Source organism: Lycorma delicatula, chromosome 4 (genome assembly GCF_047948215.1).
Source record: "Lycorma delicatula isolate Av1 chromosome 4, ASM4794821v1, whole genome shotgun sequence".
Classification (NCBI taxonomy): Eukaryota; Metazoa; Arthropoda; class Insecta; order Hemiptera; family Fulgoridae; genus Lycorma; species Lycorma delicatula.
In genome coordinates this window covers 177,426,144-177,446,463 of record NC_134458.1, presented here as the reverse complement: position 1 = coordinate 177,446,463, position 20,320 = coordinate 177,426,144, and the positions used below count along the sequence as shown (strand labels likewise).

General features: G+C 29.4%; 1 protein-coding gene across 2 annotated transcripts in view; it reads right to left on the bottom strand.

The window, feature by feature from the left end:
* IntS2 (integrator complex subunit 2) overlaps positions 1-20,320 on the bottom strand; it is a 60,414-nt gene that overhangs the window by 28,223 nt on the left and 11,871 nt on the right. For both annotated transcript variants that reach the window (XM_075364749.1, XM_075364750.1), the window contains exons 6-11: positions 15,702-15,874; positions 10,935-11,132; positions 6,031-6,214; positions 5,571-5,719; positions 3,243-3,411; positions 2,030-2,282 (exon numbers count right to left, since the gene is read on the bottom strand). In XM_075364749.1, the coding sequence (XP_075220864.1) occupies positions 2,030-2,282; positions 3,243-3,411; positions 5,571-5,719; positions 6,031-6,214; positions 10,935-11,132; positions 15,702-15,874 (1,126 nt within the window). The remainder of the gene's footprint in view (positions 1-2,029; positions 2,283-3,242; positions 3,412-5,570; positions 5,720-6,030; positions 6,215-10,934; positions 11,133-15,701; positions 15,875-20,320) is intronic.

The window sequence follows — 20,320 nt, the reverse complement described above, 5'->3', positions numbered from 1 at the left end:
GCTTCTAACAATCACATAAGAATTCGGTTTAAAGAAATAATCAAACCTTTGCTATATACATTTTTAGGGCTTACCAGGGGAGCTATAGATTCTTATCATCCTCACTACTCCCCTCTAATATTGATAATACTTATTCCAATAGTGTTTCCACTTGCAATTATAAAAAGCTTCAGTTGGAATTGCTTTCAATTCCATATGCCAATCTTTTTTTATTTTCTTGATCATGTCCAATCCTTTGGCCTTCTAACATTTATCTGAGATTAGAAAACAAACAAAAGTTTATTGTGATCAGGTCAGAAGTTTATGCAAGGCTATGGAAGACTAGTTAATCCATATGTTGAACAAAACTTGTGGATTAATATCACAGATAAAGTTTATTGTCATAGTGAAGCAACTGTGATTTAGAGCACCAAAGTTTGAATCTTTTCCAGTGGATATATTTTTTTTAATAGTTTTTAACAATTTTAATAGTTTTTAATTAATTTTTAACCGTAAATTAGTATTACTTACTAATTTATGGTTTAACCTTCAGGTAAACTTCATAACAACTGACAGCTTTATTGTAAAAAAAAATTGTTAACATGGCCTTGACATCTGATTAAACTTTTGACACTCTTTCTTTGTCATGGTGAACTTTTCTCAATGTACAGTGAAGACTGAACATTAGTTTCAATAACATAAACATTAAGTCTCATTTTTCATCACCTGTAATGATGTTATTTTAAAACAAATGTTTTGTCATTGTTGACACAATCTAACACTTCCTGACAGATTGGAACACAACAGTCTTAAACATTAAATGGGACATGAACTTTGCTGCAATTCTGTGTTCCCAATTTTTTTTGTTACAAAATCATGTTTTGAGCTAATTAAATTATTCCATTCATCTGCTAATCTCCACACAGTTAAATTAATTAGAATGCACAAGTTGTTTGACTTTTGTGAAATGAGAATCAAGTGCTATAATTAAATTATTTCTTCTTGTGTACTATGTCTTGATTTTTAATATTCTTATTTGTATGGAGAATTTTCTGTTCTTAACCTACAGAGCTGGTAGAATGGTATGGATAACTGTGGGAGTAATGAAACACCAAACCATACAGTCAATGTTTGACTACTCATTCAAATATTTATCTATTACCGGTAAAACTGATTTTTTTTTTTTTGTATGGAATAAATTCAAACAATCTGCATGCATTTAAAATTAAAATGGTTTTAAAAAGCAGAGCTTCTAAAAAAAATGACCTTTTGATATAAAAACAACAAATAACATCCATGTTTTTGCATATATTAATTGACAACCTAAGTTACAATGAAAAAACCCATTTGTTAACACTGACGGAAATCTGTGTGTTAGAAAATGGAGATGATTTAAATTTTACATAAAAACTTAATGACACAATAGTGAAAGTAGTGATTAGAAGGTGGTAGAAGAGTTTTGGTAAATGATAACCAAGAACTATAATTCAACCAAAATTATGTCATTAAATAGTTTAATAAATTTCATTATAGCACCAAGATATAATAATTTTCTTAAAATTAATAAATAAATTTTCACTAATTACATTTTATGTAATAACAAAAATAATACAGATCAAAGTTTTTCATTAATTAAAATGTAGTAAAAGGTTTTTCTTAGATCTCCACTATACTGACACTTTCAAACAATTGACAGACTTTTCAGCCCCAATGCTGCATTCTGATCAGGTTTCAAGTTAAATATATACATTTTTTTACCTACACATTCTTATAAACACCATTTATTTACATTACAATATGTTATCTGTAATAATAAGTTATTATACAAGTGTAAGTCTACTTGATAAAGATACTTGTGTCATAGAAGTATAATGACCGACCCAGATTCTACCCGTCAAATTAAAGCAATTTGTGAATCAGACTCTTGCCCATAATACGACAGCTTTATACAAATAAAATAGAATAATAATTATAAATAAAAGGAAATATGTAAACATAATAATATACAAAAGTTATATAATTACCTAATTTTTATTATTTGTATTAATACCTGCATAACTTTGTTGATCACGTTGTGCTTGCTGAAGAAGATATTTAATTGGTAACTCCGACAAGAACTCTGTACCATAACTTTTAATCTTATCACGACCAGCTTTAATATAAGCCTGCATATTAGACAACCTCACATCTTCATAATGAAGCACGTAATACAATAGTAGTAACTGAGCTGTCAATGATCCACCAGAACCACTATCACTTGTCGCATTAATTGGAGGATAACCAGGTTTGCCAACATTTCTTTCCTGAAAATTGAGATGGAAATAACAAATATGTAATATTATTATAAATTAACCAATTAATTTAATCATAATATTAATCATTAACCACCTATTGTTAAATGCCAAGAAAAAAATATAATACTTGTAAATATCACATCTGACATCAATTATTTATTTTTAAATATTGTCTGCAATCTTACAGATCTAGACATTATTTAGAGCCTATTTTAAAAAAAATAATATGATCAATTTCTTTTCATTATTTTTGGTTTAATGCATTAAAGAATTATTAGATCAATAGAATAGTTATTAAAAAGGAAACTGTAATTTTGAATAAAGTGAAGTGTCCATTGTTAATATGATTTTTTTCATAATCATTCTCTGTGAAGATTATTAAGTACATTTACCTATGTAAGTTAGAAACAGTAAACAAAAGTATGTGACAGAAAACTCTTATCACTAATGAAAATGACAACTGTTTTTTTTTTTTCAAGAATAACAAATATCTCATATAAGGTTTACAAATTAAAGTTTTCAGTGATGTGGTTTCCCACTAGCTTTCTCACTGAGCCAAATATAATACTGCACATCAGCATATCACCAAGTAGTGAAATGCATTCAACTTTACGCCATAAATGATAACCTAATTTACTATGGCAGTACAATAAACAAAAATTACTCTCTGGGAAAAAACAGCTTGTACTGCTTGCACAAGAGATGATTTACATTATAGCTATGAAAAGGTTTGGGAAAGATAGTGTAAAGTAAAAAACTTATATTTACTATCAGTAATTTAACTAAAATATTTATGAAAAGAAAATAAGGAAATGTAAATTTCTATAAGTAAAAATATGAGGTTGATTAGTCAAGTATGTATTTCAGTATAAATTCTTATTCTATAACCATCATCATTAAGTAAATTTAAAAATACAAGTTACACTGTACATTAATAAGAATAAAATTTTATATTGCATGTTATTCTACCTTAAATGATAATGAATTTCTAAACACTCTTCTGATCTCCTCTTCATCCATCGGTTGATTAGTGTTTTCAGTCAGAACTTTGGCGCTAGGAACCAGAATTGAATTAACATATACTTCAACAAGAGCAGGTAGTACAGGATGTAATGGAGCTTCACTAGAGCAAATCTGCCTGTAGAGAGAAGTATATAGATTATGAACTACTTTGATTAAACTGAGACAACTTACTTATTGATATTGACTTTCAAAATAGATAATGGTTTATTTAAATTTAATAATTAAGAATCATTTAAAACTCTACAGCCTTTCAGCAAACATACATTCTAAAACAAATCCTACCAGTTACCTGTCTAAGGAACAAATTTTCTTTTACAGGAGGTCTTAATTTTTTTTTGAGTATAGGGAAACTTTAGAGTACAGAGAATTTTTAGAGTACAGGAGGTTTAATTTACACAACCCTAAGATTTTCATGTCTCATAAAGCAACAGCTACTGAAATTGAAATGGGTCATAAAACGAAAATTGGATATAAAACTTGGTGTACGTTAACACCCTTCAAGAAGCATCCTTCGCTTCTAGTTCTCTTGTTTGTGGATTGATAGCTCATAATAATGTAAGCCAATAATTTGTAACTAAAGATCATTAAATCAATCTGAAGATCACTAAATATTATTCTTAAACAAGATATGAAAATTCAGGTATTAAAAAAAATGTAGCGAGGTATAGAATTAAAGAAAGACATGAGCAGATAAGATTACAAATAGCAGTAAGACTACAGATGGATTTTGAAAAGATCATCAGATGGTGTTTGATAAACACTTTTCCCAAATAAGCACATTACTGTCCTTTGTTATTCATAGAGAAGAAAAAAGTCAGTAGGCACACTATTACTCTACTGGTACTAAAAGCAGGTAACTGTTAATGAAAGAGTTCTTTAAAAACTCAACAGAAAGACAAAGATGTACTGCAAAATAAGAATAAAAGAAATGAGAGAAGTTTAAAATTACTAATTCAGACAAAAGCAGAAAGATTTGAACACACTGATCATTCAGGTAGTACCCTTAAACATAAGACAAAAAATATTTAAAAACAAAAAAGGCTTTTTAATGGTAAAAATCAGGAAAGGTTTTTTCAAAACACATATTCTGATTCACCAGATATCTAAAACAATAGGAATTAAAAAATAATTTTAACAGCATACATCACAAAAAAAAAATAATTAGAACACCAGGATAAAATTGGAAGGAAGGAATGTAAGAGTTTCCACTGACAACAACAAAAAAAGAAAGTTAGATGAATTTATTAAAACTTTGATCGTTCATAATCATTTAAGGACTCCATAAGTTCATAGGTGATAAGAAAGTTATAGCTTCAAAGAAGAGAAGGATATCAAGGTAAGAAAAAATTAAATGAAAAGACCCTGAAAAAAGTAAATTTAAACAAATTCTACAGAAGAAAGTGTAAATTGAACCAAAATATTCAAGAAAAGTAGAAATCAGTAGATCAAAAATAGAATCATAGAATAACTTGAAGAAAACAAATAATGCTAAAAATTTTGATGTTACAATAAAAAAAAAATTAAAGAAGAAAAGATTTAGATATCCATGTAAAGAAAATTAATGTTGTAGCTAAAAATGAACTTGATATTTATATTTGGAAAGAATACTATCAAAGAACTGGCAAAATATCTAAACAACAAACCTGGTTAAAATGCAGTAAAGGAACAAACTACAGATGACAAAAAAATAAGTAGTCTGAAATTGAGTTGGTTAAAAGCAGAATAACAACTTTTAAAGCGAAGGGAATTAGATGATGCATCACATGTCTGGTGCTTATTTTTAATTCAATCTGTTTATTTTAATTTTATTCAGTTTATTTCTATTTTTAAATTCAGAAATACAATATTTCTCAAATATATTATCTATTTCTTATCCTTCTTTATTAGTTTCCAGTATTTCCAAGCAAATACTTAGGTTAATTAAAATATCTCTTATTAATATCTTCTGTGGCATATAATATTTGCTGTGTTAAAATAAAATTTAAGAAACTAAAATTCTAAAACTAAATATCTGAAAGAGATAAGAAATGGTAAAAATAAACATCCAAGTTAAAATATTTCTGATTTTGGGCAAACAAAGTAGCTGTTTTACCTTCTCAACATTTGCAGTTTTTTTCACCTGGTAGAAAATTAACAGCCATCATAAAGTACAGCATACATTTTTTTTCAGTTTCTCCCAAAAATGGGATGTTTATCTACATATTCTCAGCTAAGACACATTTATACACTGTAAATATAATAACTGCATATGTACATGAACAAGTATACACAAACCTGTAAATCCAGTCTTTTATTGGCACTTTATGTTTAGTAAATGCACGGCTTTTTAGTAGCTGATGAATGCAATGCACTGGAAGAAAACCAGGTATGTTTGCACTTAAGTTGGCGGTGACAGGTACCTTTACAGCATGAGATGTCACAACCTTAAAAATAAAATAGTTATTAAAAAATTACTTTTTTTCCACTAGTACAAAATTTAATTATACATTAAAATTAATTTTTACCAACAAAAAATTATTTTTCATCTCAAAACTTTTTTTAAATATGTGTTTGAAGCATTTTTTTATTAAGGCCAGTTAAAATTGTTAACTGCCTTTATAAAGTACTACAGAAAGTACTAAGGAAGACTTATATTTTTATACATCAGTACAATTCTGGACTTTTGGATTGCCAAAAGTACACTATTAATATGTGATATAATATAACAAAGAAGAATGATAATCTTATAACTTACCTGTTCTGTGAATATTTCTTGAGTAAATATTTGTTTCATACGAGTCATATTATTGTGGCGAATTGGAACTTTCATACCAACTGTGGAGCAAACAAGTTCACAAATTGCACTCAATTGATTACTGTGAAAATGTATTGCCATAAGAAGAAGCATTTCACCAAATGATGATGTCACACCACTCGCACTAGTATGAAAAAAATTAAATAAATTACTTACATAAATATAAATATTAATATAACAGAAAACGATATTAAAGATAATAAGTGATGCTAGATTTACCAAATATACCAAAGAAAATAGACAAAATAAATTTGAAGATCCCATATCTACATTTACTTGAAAATTAAACAAAAAACAAAGCAATAAAAAAAGAAAATTCATTAAGAAAAATTATATATATTAAATTAAAAAGAAAACTCATTAAAGAAAGATTATATATATATATATATATATATATATGTATTAAATTTTATAAACACAATTTTTTTTATTAAAAAAAATTCACCTAAACAGTAAAAATTTATTAGAATGTTTTTTTCTTATTTAATGTACCTTAATGATACATTCTTATTTTATATTGAAGAATTTACAAGGTCTGGCAAATGAGTTACGGTGGTTTTGAGAAGGTTGTCACACACTTCTGAAAGAATTTCAAAATTTATTGTTATTATACACTAATGTTACATTGTCATTTGAGATTACATATCGAAATATAAGAAAAAAAATAATACACTGCAAAATATCACATCAGTTAGGTGTCGTCCATTTTTGTTGAGGCATTCTTGTAGACAATTGGTGAAATTGTCCATACTCCTTGTAGGATCATATTCCTTATATGTCTTACACTTATGCCTTTTACTCCTTCTATGTCCAAACTCCTTAACATGGAACAAGGAACCCTTAGAATTTCTAGTGTTATGGTATTGGAAAGGGCTTCAAGAGTACATGGTTTGTCTATGTAAACTTGAGCTTTTAGGTAACCCCATAAAAAATAGTCACAAGGTGACAGGTATGGTGACCAAGGAAGCCACTTGACAACCCCACACAATGAAATCAGAAGTCCAAGAAAAATGTCTCAAAAAAGCTGTAGTTGCTCGTGATATATGACATGTGGCACCATCTTGCTGCAACCACACTCTGTTGAGTTTAATGCGTTTTCTTAATTCTGACAAGAAACAATCACGCAACATGGTAAGATAGCGATCTTTGTTAAGAGACACTGTTCATCCATTTTCACAAAAAAAAGGCCCAATAATGCAGGTTCGAGATAAGCTAAACCAAACAGTTAATCTGTAGCAGTGCAGAGATTTTTGATGCAGTTCTTGCAGGTTTTCAGGTGCCCAATACTGGGAATTCTGTTTGTTTACCATTCCTGACTAATGGAAGTGGGCCTCATCACTCATGATCAAAACAATGTTGTCTGTCAGCAATTCTAACATTGTTTCTGCAAACCTATGTTGTCTGATTCTCCAAATTGTAGAAAGATTGTTGAAAGATTCTCCGAATTGTTGTAAGATTCTCCAAACTGATGTGTCTGACATCCTGAGAGCGCAAGCATGATGCACCACCAAACAATGAGGACTGGTTTCCCCACCTTGTTGCACCCTTTCAATGTTTTTTGGGGTTTATACAGTTTGATCACCACGCCATGCAGACCCTGGTCTCACAGAACCTGTTGCTTGAAAATTATTCACCCACTTCATAATGATATCTCATTTTGGAGCGCGACCATGACAACCAACATTAAAATGGTTTTGAAATCGTCACTGTGTGAGCACTACAGAATGACTCACACAATAAAGGTGTTGTAAACAAATATGTGATGCACTGAAATGCACCTGACAAGTACATTCAACCATTTTAGTTCATATTCAGCCCACTGCAGTGCGCATGAGTCTTTTCAAAACCACCATACCTCGTTGCATTGCAGTCCCTGTATTTTTATAGACAGTTCCATTATCAGTTCTTTCATAATAAATAATAATTCTTAAAATGTAGTCACAATATTAAGTTTAAAATTAAAAAAAAAATGCTATTTTTACTCTGCCAAAAGCTTAAATATAATTAAATTAAATTAACAGCATTTATCATGAATAGAGTAGTCGATAAGAAGTTTTATTCCATGTAATATCTATAATTATATCTTAATATCTAATTATATAATTAATATCTATATTTTAATCAACATTAGAGATTAAAAATTTTAATGATAAAATGTTCTATTTGGAACACAAAACATTTGGGAAATTTTTGTTTTAAAGTTGTTAGTTATCAGTTGATATAATTATTTTTCAATCATTGTTCAGTTTATTTTTATATCTGTCTTGAGAAAATTTTTATTTAAGTACATGAAACACGAACAAATTTTGATATTTACTATGTTGGTGGATAAAACTGAAAATATAATATGAAAATTCTTGTCATCTATGAACTCCATATCAGAGTTACTAATTCTTATGTCAACATTTGTGCAAGTATAACATAAAATTTGAAAGTACTGGAATAATTAGAGATTCTCCAGGATCAAGTGGATAAGAACTCATTGCACTTTAGAAAACAAACAATTTTTTGTGAAAACAGTAGAGCCTTCAAACATCAACCAGAAAAGGTTCCATTAGGTGTATATACCTAAGCATGTTTATGAAAGATTCTAAAGAATTAGAAATTTAAGTGTTTTCAGCCAAAATTACTTACAGGATTTTATGAAGATAATTTTAACAGAAACATATAATTTTGTTAGGAATTTACAACACACTGTACATCAGATCCTCATTTCTGAAACTCACATGGCCTGATGAAACATGCTTCAACCTGAATGGCCAAGAAAATGTTCATATTTGATGTGGGATCACAAAATAAGGAGAAATAGAATCTTATTTCTTTGACAGAAGTGTAAAAGGTGACAGATATCTTAAATTTTATTAGATCTTATTTCAGTCATTAAACAACCTTGTGCTTGACATTGGCCATCCCTGTTTGGTATGAAGATGAGGCACCTACTCACTATGCTCTTTAATTTGAAGACCATCTCAAATATTTCCTCAATGCATAGAACATTGAAGAACAACTTACCATGCCACAATGTTCATGTGATTTTATTTTATGGAAAATCACAAAGACATGGTATTCTCTTCAAATTCAAATAATCTGAACCACATCATACTGTCAAATGAAAATTAAGTTAGTTTTACAAACTGGAAAAAAATTTTATCATGACAAATATGTAATTCAGTAGACAATGTCACATATTTATACAGCAGCACAGTAATTTTTACAATTCCTATGATGTGTATTAAATTGTAATAATGAAAAAAAATTCTGTTAACTTTTTTAATAACTGTGTGTTCATATTAGTAATTGGGAAAGTTGACTTTTAGCCAACCTGGTATTTGTAAAATTTAACACATATTTACGTAATTTTTCTTTAATTATCTATTACTTTATTTTTTCCATTCATATCTATTCTCACAGTTTAAGTCTTGTAACAGCAACCAGATGTTACAAGCCTTAATTTAACATATGATTAATATTGATTTATTACAACACATTAATCAGCTCACTGTTTATAAATGAATAATAATAAATATATAAATAACAGAAGTTGTGAAATGAGTCACCATGATCTTAAGATAATTTTCAGTCTTGATTATAATTTTAAAATGCATTTTCATTAGAATTATTTCAGTAATGATATTTTACTGAATAACAGAACAAAAATTAATAAATAAATAAACAAATATACTTTTGTAATGACCATGGTCTGATAATGCAACATTTTTTATAAGCAAACCTGATTATCATGCTACAACTAGATACATTAATAAACTTTTTTTTATATCACTTCAGTAATTATAAGAATGGTAATAAAAATTTATCAAATAAACTTTTAAAAATACACATTCCATGATTGATCATGGCCAGTCATCACCATCATGATCATTATCATTATCAGATAATTTGTCTGAAGTAGGTCCATTGCTGCGTCTACTCCCAGGTAAACTTTTAAGATGCTGATAGCTCCTATTTCCATTTAGATCATCTATAATTTTTTACTGTTTTCTGGGCAATTTTTATTAAACTTTCTTCTAATCCATCTAACACTTATATGCAATATAATGTAAATAACAATACATAACAATAACCACAAACAGATATTCTAAAAAAAAAAATAATAAATTAACATGAACAAGTAAAATTATAAACTTTTAAATACTTAACAAAACAATAAAATGTTATGGTAGACATTTTGCCAAAAATGTGTTAGACTTAAATATATATCTAAGTGGGGGTTGTCTGTCACTCAAGGCTCCCAACAATCAGTGGCTGTCAATCCCAGCAATAATCCTTCAGAAGATGGGAGCATTTTTACCCAGACAAGAGCAATACATAACTAATCAATAATTTTAAACTGACCAATTTAAATATATACTACAATAAAGACTGGTTTATTTCAAAGTTTTAAAAACCACCTGAGAACAGGTAAGATTCCTAAAGGTACAGCCTTATCTAGTCAGTCCGAGAATTACATGAAATGTGGAATTAACTAACTAAACTATAATCCATTCAGTTAACTCCCCCTCCTAAAGGTTTCCTCCTGAAGGTGTTGAAACAAACAACACAAGGTGTCGTATAACACAATACAATTCACAATATTTTGCCTATAATTTTACACTTTCTCATATTAATCACATTAAATAATAAATTCATATAACTAATATTATATATTAGTTATTTGGAATATATAAATTATTTGGAATTTATAAATAAAACATAAAATTATAGAAATATGTTGCTAAATTTGTTAAAATTTATTATCACTCAATCTAGCAGGAAAATTCACACGTATAATTTCAATAATTACGCAAAGCCAAATTCATTACTTTAATGATGCAACATTAACAAACCTTTCAAAATATGCCTCTTCCTGTACCAACCACTGAACCCATTCCACACATTTTGTTTCATGTTCCTGAAGAGCAATAAGAGATGGACAGGCAATCAGCATACAAAGACCTATGGACACAAATCGTACACCAGCAGGTGAAGGAGGTGGGTGTGAAGTCAACAACTGGACGATCAATGATACTTCATCTTCTTGGAACCTACATTTTTAAAAAATAAATATTTACACTAATAAAACATTAAAGATTACTTTTACTTTTTAACTACTATGACTTTTCTCAATAATAACTTTAAAAAGCATTCATTAAAGTTTATTATTGTTTCTGTGTAACACAGATCAATTGATTTATTAATCAATCTTAATTACTTGCAAAAGAAGGGAAAAGTCACTATTTTTTTAGTAGTTTTTTTTAAGCTACAAGAAACTTCTTCAAACATCTTTTAGCATTTACAAACTATAACACATTGATGCTCAGTTATATAAGGATTGTTCAATAATTAAAGAGAAAAATAGCAACAGTGGAAAAACTATTTATAATTTAATAGAATAAACTGAAATTATCTGACATACATGTTGGCATTCCTACATAAAAAAATATTAGCTGTTTGAAAAGAATTTCCATTATAATCTCTTTTGTTTACTTAAAAATGTAGGCTCTACTTGAAACGTGTATTATGAAAGAATGGTGTGTCATGGTAAGATCTTTGTATTCTGAAAGTATAAAACCGATCAAAATTCACTCAAGGTTGTTAAAATGGTATAATAAAAAGACATGTATCTATTGTGTAAATCTTTATAAGTGGATTAAACAGTTTAGATCAGGCATCATACAGAAGATCGATGGCAGTTTTGACCAATACTACAAAATCACATTAATGATCTTATTCGCAAGGGCACACATAGAAATTTGGAAATTGCTGAAATCTGTAGTACAAGTATCAGGACCGTCCATTCCATTATCTATGATAAGCCGTATTATCACAAAATGTGTTTAAGGTGTGTTCCATAAAATCACAAATGTGTTTGAGATAGGTTTCATGGTACACAAAAACACCTGAATTCACATTTAGACGAAAATTAAACAATGGTTTTCAGTGAAAGATAATGACTTTTTAGAGCACATAAGTTGTGATAAAAATTTAATTCATCATTTTGAGCCAGAATCCCAGTATGTGAGATCTGCTAGGAAAAATTTCAAAACCTATATAATACGTAACCTAAGACGTGCCTTTTATGCACATAGCATTAGCGTCCCAAATCTCAGGATATACGAGTCGCAGTGGGTCAGGCTGAATTTCATTTGAGAGCTGACAGTTGAAGCTAGTAGATGAGCAAAAAGGGTTGGAATTCTTATACTCAGAGGGAAGGTATTGCGTCATGAAGATGAGTAAACTTTATGCAAAACTGCGCTATATTTTATAATTTTATTTTAATAACGGCACAAATGCTGTTAAAATATGTTGATAAATGTAGATTAGTGAAGAAATGTGTGCTGTTTACGGGCAAGACATGTTGTCAAAAGTAAAAGCAAAAGCTTGTTCAATCTCTTTCATTCTGGAAATTTTGATGTCCAAGATGTTCCTCGCAGTGGGCAACCGATCACAGAAAAAGTGAATGATATTCAGGCAAAAGTCAAGGAAGATCACCACATACGCTGTAATGAAGTAACCCGTGACCTAACCATTCATCACCAAACAGAGTTAAACCATCTGGAGAAAGCTGGCTGCAAAAAGAAACTCGATGTTTGGGTGCCATATGATCTGACAAAAAATTTTCTCGATCAAATTTCTATCTGCGAATCTCTACTGAAATGTAATGAAATTGAGCCATTTCTAAAGTGGTTGATAACGTGTGATGAAAAGTGTATAACCTACAACAATGTGCGAAAAAAATTATGGCTGATGCAAGATGCTCCACAGTGTGTGGTAATGCCTACACTGTCACCGAGGAAGGTTCTGCTTTATGCTTGGTGAGATTGGAAGGGCATCATGCATCACGAGCTGCTGCCGCCAGGCAGAACAATAATCTCAAATCTGTACTGTCAACAATTAGCGTGATTGCATCTCATTATTCATTAGAAATGGCCTGAACTGATTAACAGAAAGGGTGTGATATACCAAACTGACGCCAGGCCATATACATTTTTAATGACCTGTTAGAAATTGAGAGAACTTGACTGGGAGGTTTTAATGAATCCACCATATAGCCTCAACCTGGCACAGTCAGATTATCTTTGTTTCAGTCTTCACAGAACTCCCTGAATGGTGTTAAAGTTAGTTTTAAAAAAGGCCGGTGAAAATCACATGTCACAATTTTTTGACCAGAAACCACATAAGTTCTATAACAACAAGATTATGGTATTGCTGGAAAAATTACAGATACATTAATACGAAGGCTTGTACTACAGTTTTCAAACAACTACCTGCTAACAAAATACAATTTCTATTAGAATAGGGGGGTTCGTTCAACTGCTATGTATTTCCATTAAATTTCCCAAAAGGTAATTGTATTAAAAACATAATCCTAAATTTTGATAAACACTCAACAATTTTTAAAAAATAATAATTTAAAAATAAATTCAGAACAAATATTTTATTCACTTTCCTTTTTGCAGCAGAAATTTTTAAAAAAGTCACAACACATGGTGCAAATAATATCTACTGTATTTACATTTTAATATAGTTCATCACTGAAATATTTAACGTCAAAGAAGGGTATTTCAATTAGCTACATTTATTTTAACTTAGTCTGGGTTAACATTCATTTTAAATTGAGCTTCTCAGGGACTACTGCTGAAAAAGCATGTGCTTATGGATATGGTGCATATACTTAAACTGGCTCTTGAAGAATTTTTGTGGTTCATGATATATTCAAAGCATATGTAATTTAAATTACTTTAATTTAAATGTTGTTTTTATATGTTTGTTCATTTTATATTGCTCAAATGCATCTAGATTTGTCATTCATTATTATTCTATGAAAACTAAGTTTCTCGTATGGCTGTTCGAACATATATGATTGTGGTTTTAATGAGATATTTCACAAAAGCGATGAAGTAATTCTACATGCACTTTATATGTTGTGAAAAACTACGTCCTGTTTTTTCCTATGGAGAACTTATTAATTAGAAAAATGAATTTTGTACATCCCAGTACATCAAATTTATTTTGATTATTTTATAGTATTTGTTGAATAATGTGTATTTCATTTTATGGTTCTGACTATAATGATGGAGCCTTATTAAATTTGGGGGTAATTTTTAAGTGTACTTTTTAAGAATTTGTTATTTATATTATACATTTTTATTTTGAAGTTTGCATATGAGTTTGTCTATTATTGGATTCAATTAAACATTTTACTAAGTTTACTTCATCCTGGTTGTCTTTTTGTGAAAGGGTAATGTTGTGAAATGTGGTTCTGAATGGATGGTTGGATGGATGATCATAAGAGTTGTATAAGAGCATGTTGACTGAGGTAAGCTTTCTGTAATTTTTCAATGTGTGTCTCTGTTCATAATTTGTGATTGTAGTCTAAAAAATGTATGTTTTTTTAAAATCATTAATGAAGGTTATATGCTAATGAATTTTGTTATATATAAAAGAGTTACTTTCATAGTCTGTTGTTTCCATTATATATAAGAAGATTACATCATATTTACATAGTCTGTTGTTCCTGTTGTATATAGGAAGATTTTGTCGTGTTATTTACCTATGATAATATATTATTTTGCGTGCATGGTACTTTATTTGAAAAAGGTAAACTCATTACCCATGTGAAGAATCTGTTGTTGAGACTGAAGTTATTTCCTTTTGTAATTAAGGAAAAGGTTATTTCAGCCATTAGCTCATGCACACACATGGTTATGTTTCCCTAGGTGTCACACACAAAACTGTATAAGACTATTAATAAACAATAGCAACAAACACCTTGTGTTTATTAAACAAACCACAATATTACATCCATTATAGCTCAAATACTTACTCCATCTCTAGAGATTTATAAAAGTAAAAAATTATTTAAGTAAATTGATTTTATTTATGTACCAGCAATAAAGGAAACAAGTAATAAAGCATTAAGTTACAAAATAAAATGGGCTCTACAAAAACTGTTGTAGGCAATTTCTTCATTAAAATTCAAAATAAATAATTCCTTCCCAGGAAGGAGAGGGACACAGATCTGCTTTCATGTAATTCTAATTTTTTTTTTATACTTCAATTGTTTTTTAATCTTTTTTATGGTTTTAATGTATTTTTATAGTTTATATTGTTCTTTGTCATGCAGCATTTCTATTTTATACTTGTTTAGCAATCATGCATGTTGAAAGAGTTCTTTAAAAACTATTTTTTATATTTTATTTTATGTAGTAGAGTTATTTCAAACAACATAAAAATTGATAAAATTGTCTCAGCAAAAACCTATTAGATACTTATTTCCACACAAATTATTTGTCCGTAACAGATAAATTAAAAAATTGTAGCTTAGTAACATGTTAAAATACACAAAACCTGAGTCATAAATTTACCAACATAATATATTTGTACTCAATAGCCATGTTACACCTTAGTACTTGCAAAAACTCAGAATATAACTCAATTATATAACAATCATCTATAGATTTAACACGTGCACATTATTCCACTTTTCTACATTAGAAAGATAAATACATTAAAATAATTTATCTACACTTCAATTTCTTTACTAAAACTAAAATATTTCAAAAAAGAAGTGAGAAAAAGTAAGTAAATTAAAAAAAGTTGTCTGAACATACTTTACTCCAGCAATGCCCCTTAAAGCACAATATAGTCTTAAAAGAGAAGAAGCTTGCACAACAGATGAAGGTGGTAGCTTGTTATCAACAGAGAATAACACAGCTCCTTGTAAGTGATACAATAATTCCTCTCGTAAGCACTGTAAAGTAATACTACTGCTTTCTCTATTCCTCTGTAATAATGAACAAAAAAAAAATGTGTCAACCATACATAATAATTAATGAACAACATAATGTTTGTAAATATATACACAAGGTGTGTAAATAAAGTAATGAGACTGGTTCAGAAAAACCTTTTATTTACAATTCAATTATACATGGAATCTATCACCTTCAAAATAGTTCCCTTGGTAAGCCACGCAATGCTTCAAATGGTTTTTCCACTCTTCATAGCAGTGTTGGAACTCAGAAACCGGAATATCCTTCAGATGGTCGGTTACATTTTTTTTATGTTTCTACTGTTCCAGAGTGGTGTCCTTTGAGGTGTTTTTGTAAAGTTGGGAACAGGAAAAAGTCGCAGGGACTCAAGTCAGGTGAATAAGGTGGTTGAGGAACTTCAGGAATGTTTTTCTTTGCCAAAAACTCATTAATTAAGAGTGCAGTGTGACACAGTGCATTGTCATGATGCAGCATCCAGTTGTCTTTGATGGCTGGTCTCATGCAGACAACTCTTTTCCGCAGTTTTTCAAGAATTTCTCTGTAAACATATTGATTTACAGTCTATCCTGTAGTCAAAAACTCCTTATGGACAATGCCATTACTATTGAAGAAACAAATTAACATGATTTTGATTTTTGATTTGCTCATTTTTGCAAAGTGGTTAGTTTGAAGTGTGCCACTCCTTGCTCTGGCATTTTGTTTCTGGATTGTACTCAAATATCCAAGATTCATCACCAGTAATAACATTTTTTTAGAAAATCAGGATCAGTTTCAATTCACCCTAGAAGATTTCAGCACACTTCCACCATGTTGCTTTTCTATTCAAAAGTAAGGTTTTTTGAAACCAATTTTGCACAAACTTTTTTCATATCCAATTCATTTGTCAAAATCTGATGGACTGTAATACGGTTCAAATTCAATTGTTCTGCAATCATTCTGACAGTTAATCACCAGTCATACCATATCAAGTCTCTAATTTGCTCATCATTGTCGTCAATATTTGATGTTAACAATCTTCCAGAGCGTGGATTGTCCGCAACTGATTCCCAGCCATCTGAAAATGCTTTAAACCGACTAAAAATTTGGGCTCATGTTGGAGCGTCATCTCCATACGCCCTTTTCAATTTTGAAAAAGTTTCAGTGGCATTCTCACAGAGTTTAACACAAAACTTGATTGCACAACGTTGCTCATAATTAGTATCACTCATTTTTGTAATGCACAACAAGAACTTGTTTCACAAAAACTTTGTTTATGTCTCACGTGGCAACAATAGATTAAAAATATTAATACCTAACATAAATCAGCTGTTCATATAACCATATGTTTACTAGTAACTTTGCAGTGTTGCCACTTTGGCTGCCAAAAAAAAACTAGTCTCATTACTTTACTTACAAACCTCATATATAAACTATTAACTAAATAATAAATTGCTCACTGTCTGAGAATATTTCCATCAAGTGACAAATTTTATAACATTATTCACCTGATGAAGCAGTGTGCACTGTGAAAATGTTTGAGCATTTTTCAAAAGAAAAAAACACAATGTGTATATTTTTCTTTATTTAATTTATAGTTAATAATATTCTACTGCTAAGATGGTTATCAATAAATTTTATTTAAGTGACTTCATTTGTTTTTGTGTATATGACTGTAATTTTAATCTTTTAATTTTAATTTTTAAAAAAAATTATGTTTGACATGTAATTTTACATAAATATATCTTATATACAACTGATGATGCAGGATCCCATGAAAATGCTTTTGGAATAAAAAAAATAAATTAAAAAAATAAGCTAAGTGCCACTTCATTTACTTTGTAATTCTGTACTTGGGCTGTTCAAGTTGGTTTTTGATTATAAAAATACTATATAAATATATTACTATATACATGTGTACTTTTTAAATTCTATTAATACAAACCAGCTAGTACAGAATACTGAAATAAGACATATCTTACCTTAATTTTAATATGAATTTTACCTTAATTTATTATGAATCTTAAAAATATTAATTTCAACAAAATAATATACATATCATCATAAAGTCAGTTAAAACTGTTGATTCTCTTTAACTTTTGTGCTAAAAATATGTATGCAATTCTGAATGCTGTGTTTGGTACACTGTTATCCATTTAAATACATACATACAAAATTCTATAGCAAGTTGTAGACTGGCTGATAAGATAAATGTACTCAACTTTGCTGTACATCCAAAACTAAATAAACTTAAAAACTTTACCGAAAACTCTTCTTGATAATGTATTAAAAATTTGAATATAATAATTAACTAAATAGATTTAATTCCTGCTGAGGTTAAACCCACATACATCATTAAAATTTTAAATCCTTCCTAGACACAGGGGTAAGAGAAACCTCAAAATCTAATTTCTGCATAATCATATGTCTAGATATAAACTAAATAGACTGGCAAATAAACAATCCAACATTTGGTTTTGTTAAAAAATATTTATTTTGAATCACAACACAGAAAAGTAAAATAAATACATGTTTACTATATACCTGGAGATTATGTTCTGCTTATCACATGTTCAATATGACCACCATCACGTCTAGCAACTTCTTCAATATGAACTTTCTATGTTCTACTTACCAAGGGAATTTAAATCCATAGAAGACTTTAAAAGGTTTTCACTATCAATTTATGATCAGTTGTTGTCAACTGAAGATGTAAGAGTTTTTTTAATTGATTGTCCTGTGATTCTGGGTGGAATCGACTCTTAAAAGTTTCATATTTTTGTTATTATTTTTCATTCAATTTTATCTAGGATTAATTTCATTTTTGATTTTATCACTGTATTCTTGAATTGTATTTATGGTTTGAGTTACTTAATCTGTATGTATGTATATATATATATATATATATATAGCTTGTCAATAGCTGAAATTTTAGTACTGCAAGACTTGTATTGTGTAATTACTTTTGAAATCAAACTTGGAATTCCACACTTCATCATTATTCAATAAATGATTAGTTTATTATTTTACGCACTGATGATAATTGGATGGTAACCTACAATACAATTATTACTGTAGGAGGTATCTAGTTCCACAAGATTATGTAATAATTGTTTCCTTTTATTATTTTACTTCTATTTTATATTGTTTGATTGTATGTCTACTAAGCTTATGTATTAAGAATTTATAACTGTAAATAATTTTATTTTCACTTGTAATCTGTTTACTTTGTGGAATAAAGGTTATTATTATTATTATTATTATTATTATGTTCATGTATAACTTGATGACACATATCCTTGATTATCTCGTTGTATATCTCAATGATCAGCACTACAGTTCTATCACTGTACGAGGATGTGTAGGGAAAATCTTTTCCTTTAAAAATTCTCAAAGAAAATAATCATACAGATTCAAATCAAGACTATTCGGGGGCCAGTTCTGTCTACATGCAAAACAATTAGGAAATCGGTTTGAAATGGCATTAGCGTTAAAAGTTTCATGCAAACAGTCTAACACAAGATTAGCTGTGTGTGGTCTGGCTCCATCTGGCATGAACTACTCATTTTCTAATTGAAACCATTTTCCAAGAAGCTGAAGAACAAACTTATTACGCAGCATGTTTAGACAACGTTCACTGTTCACTATCTGTTCAAAAAAAAAAAATGGCCAAATTAGTCCATGACTTGAGATAGCAGCCAATAGTGTAATTCTTAGAGTGTGGTGCACCTTTTCATGAAGCACGTGTGGATTTTCAGTAGCCCAAAAATTCACATTTTGTTTATTAACAACCCGTTCTAGGTGAAAATCTGCCTCATCTGAAAACTAAATATTGTACAACAATATATCTTGGTTCATAGCCCATTCAGCGAATGCCATTCTTTGATGTTTGTAGTCAACCGTTAATTTAGGCAACACTGTTATTTTGTATGGATACAAATGCAAATCAGCTTTTAAAACTTCCTGCACAGATAGCCTAGAAATCCCAAGTTGTGCTGCTGCTTTTCTTAATGATTTGTCCAGCGGGGTCCTCAGCAATACTGCTCTGACAGCTTCAACATTCTGAGGAGAATGAACATTGGCAGGCCATTCGCACTTACTCTCAAATACTGAACTATCACTATTCAATTTTTCGTAAAGTCTATGTATTGTTTTAAATGAGGATGGCCACAGAGTTTGAAAATGTGCACGAAACTGTCTTTGCATAAGTACCACACTTTTCATTTCATTAAAAAACAACACAGTCTTTACGCACTGTTCAACAGTCAGTCTTCCTTTGGAACAATACACAAACAGCACATTTGGAAAGAGAAGAAACTAATATTCATGAACTGCTGTCACTTCTGCCAACATAAAACACATTAATAATTATTAACCTAAACAATTATTGCCAAAACAAATATTGGATCATTTCATGCACCACTCTGTACAATACAAAAATTGTTAGGAATTATTGAAGAGCAAACTCCAATATTATAATATTA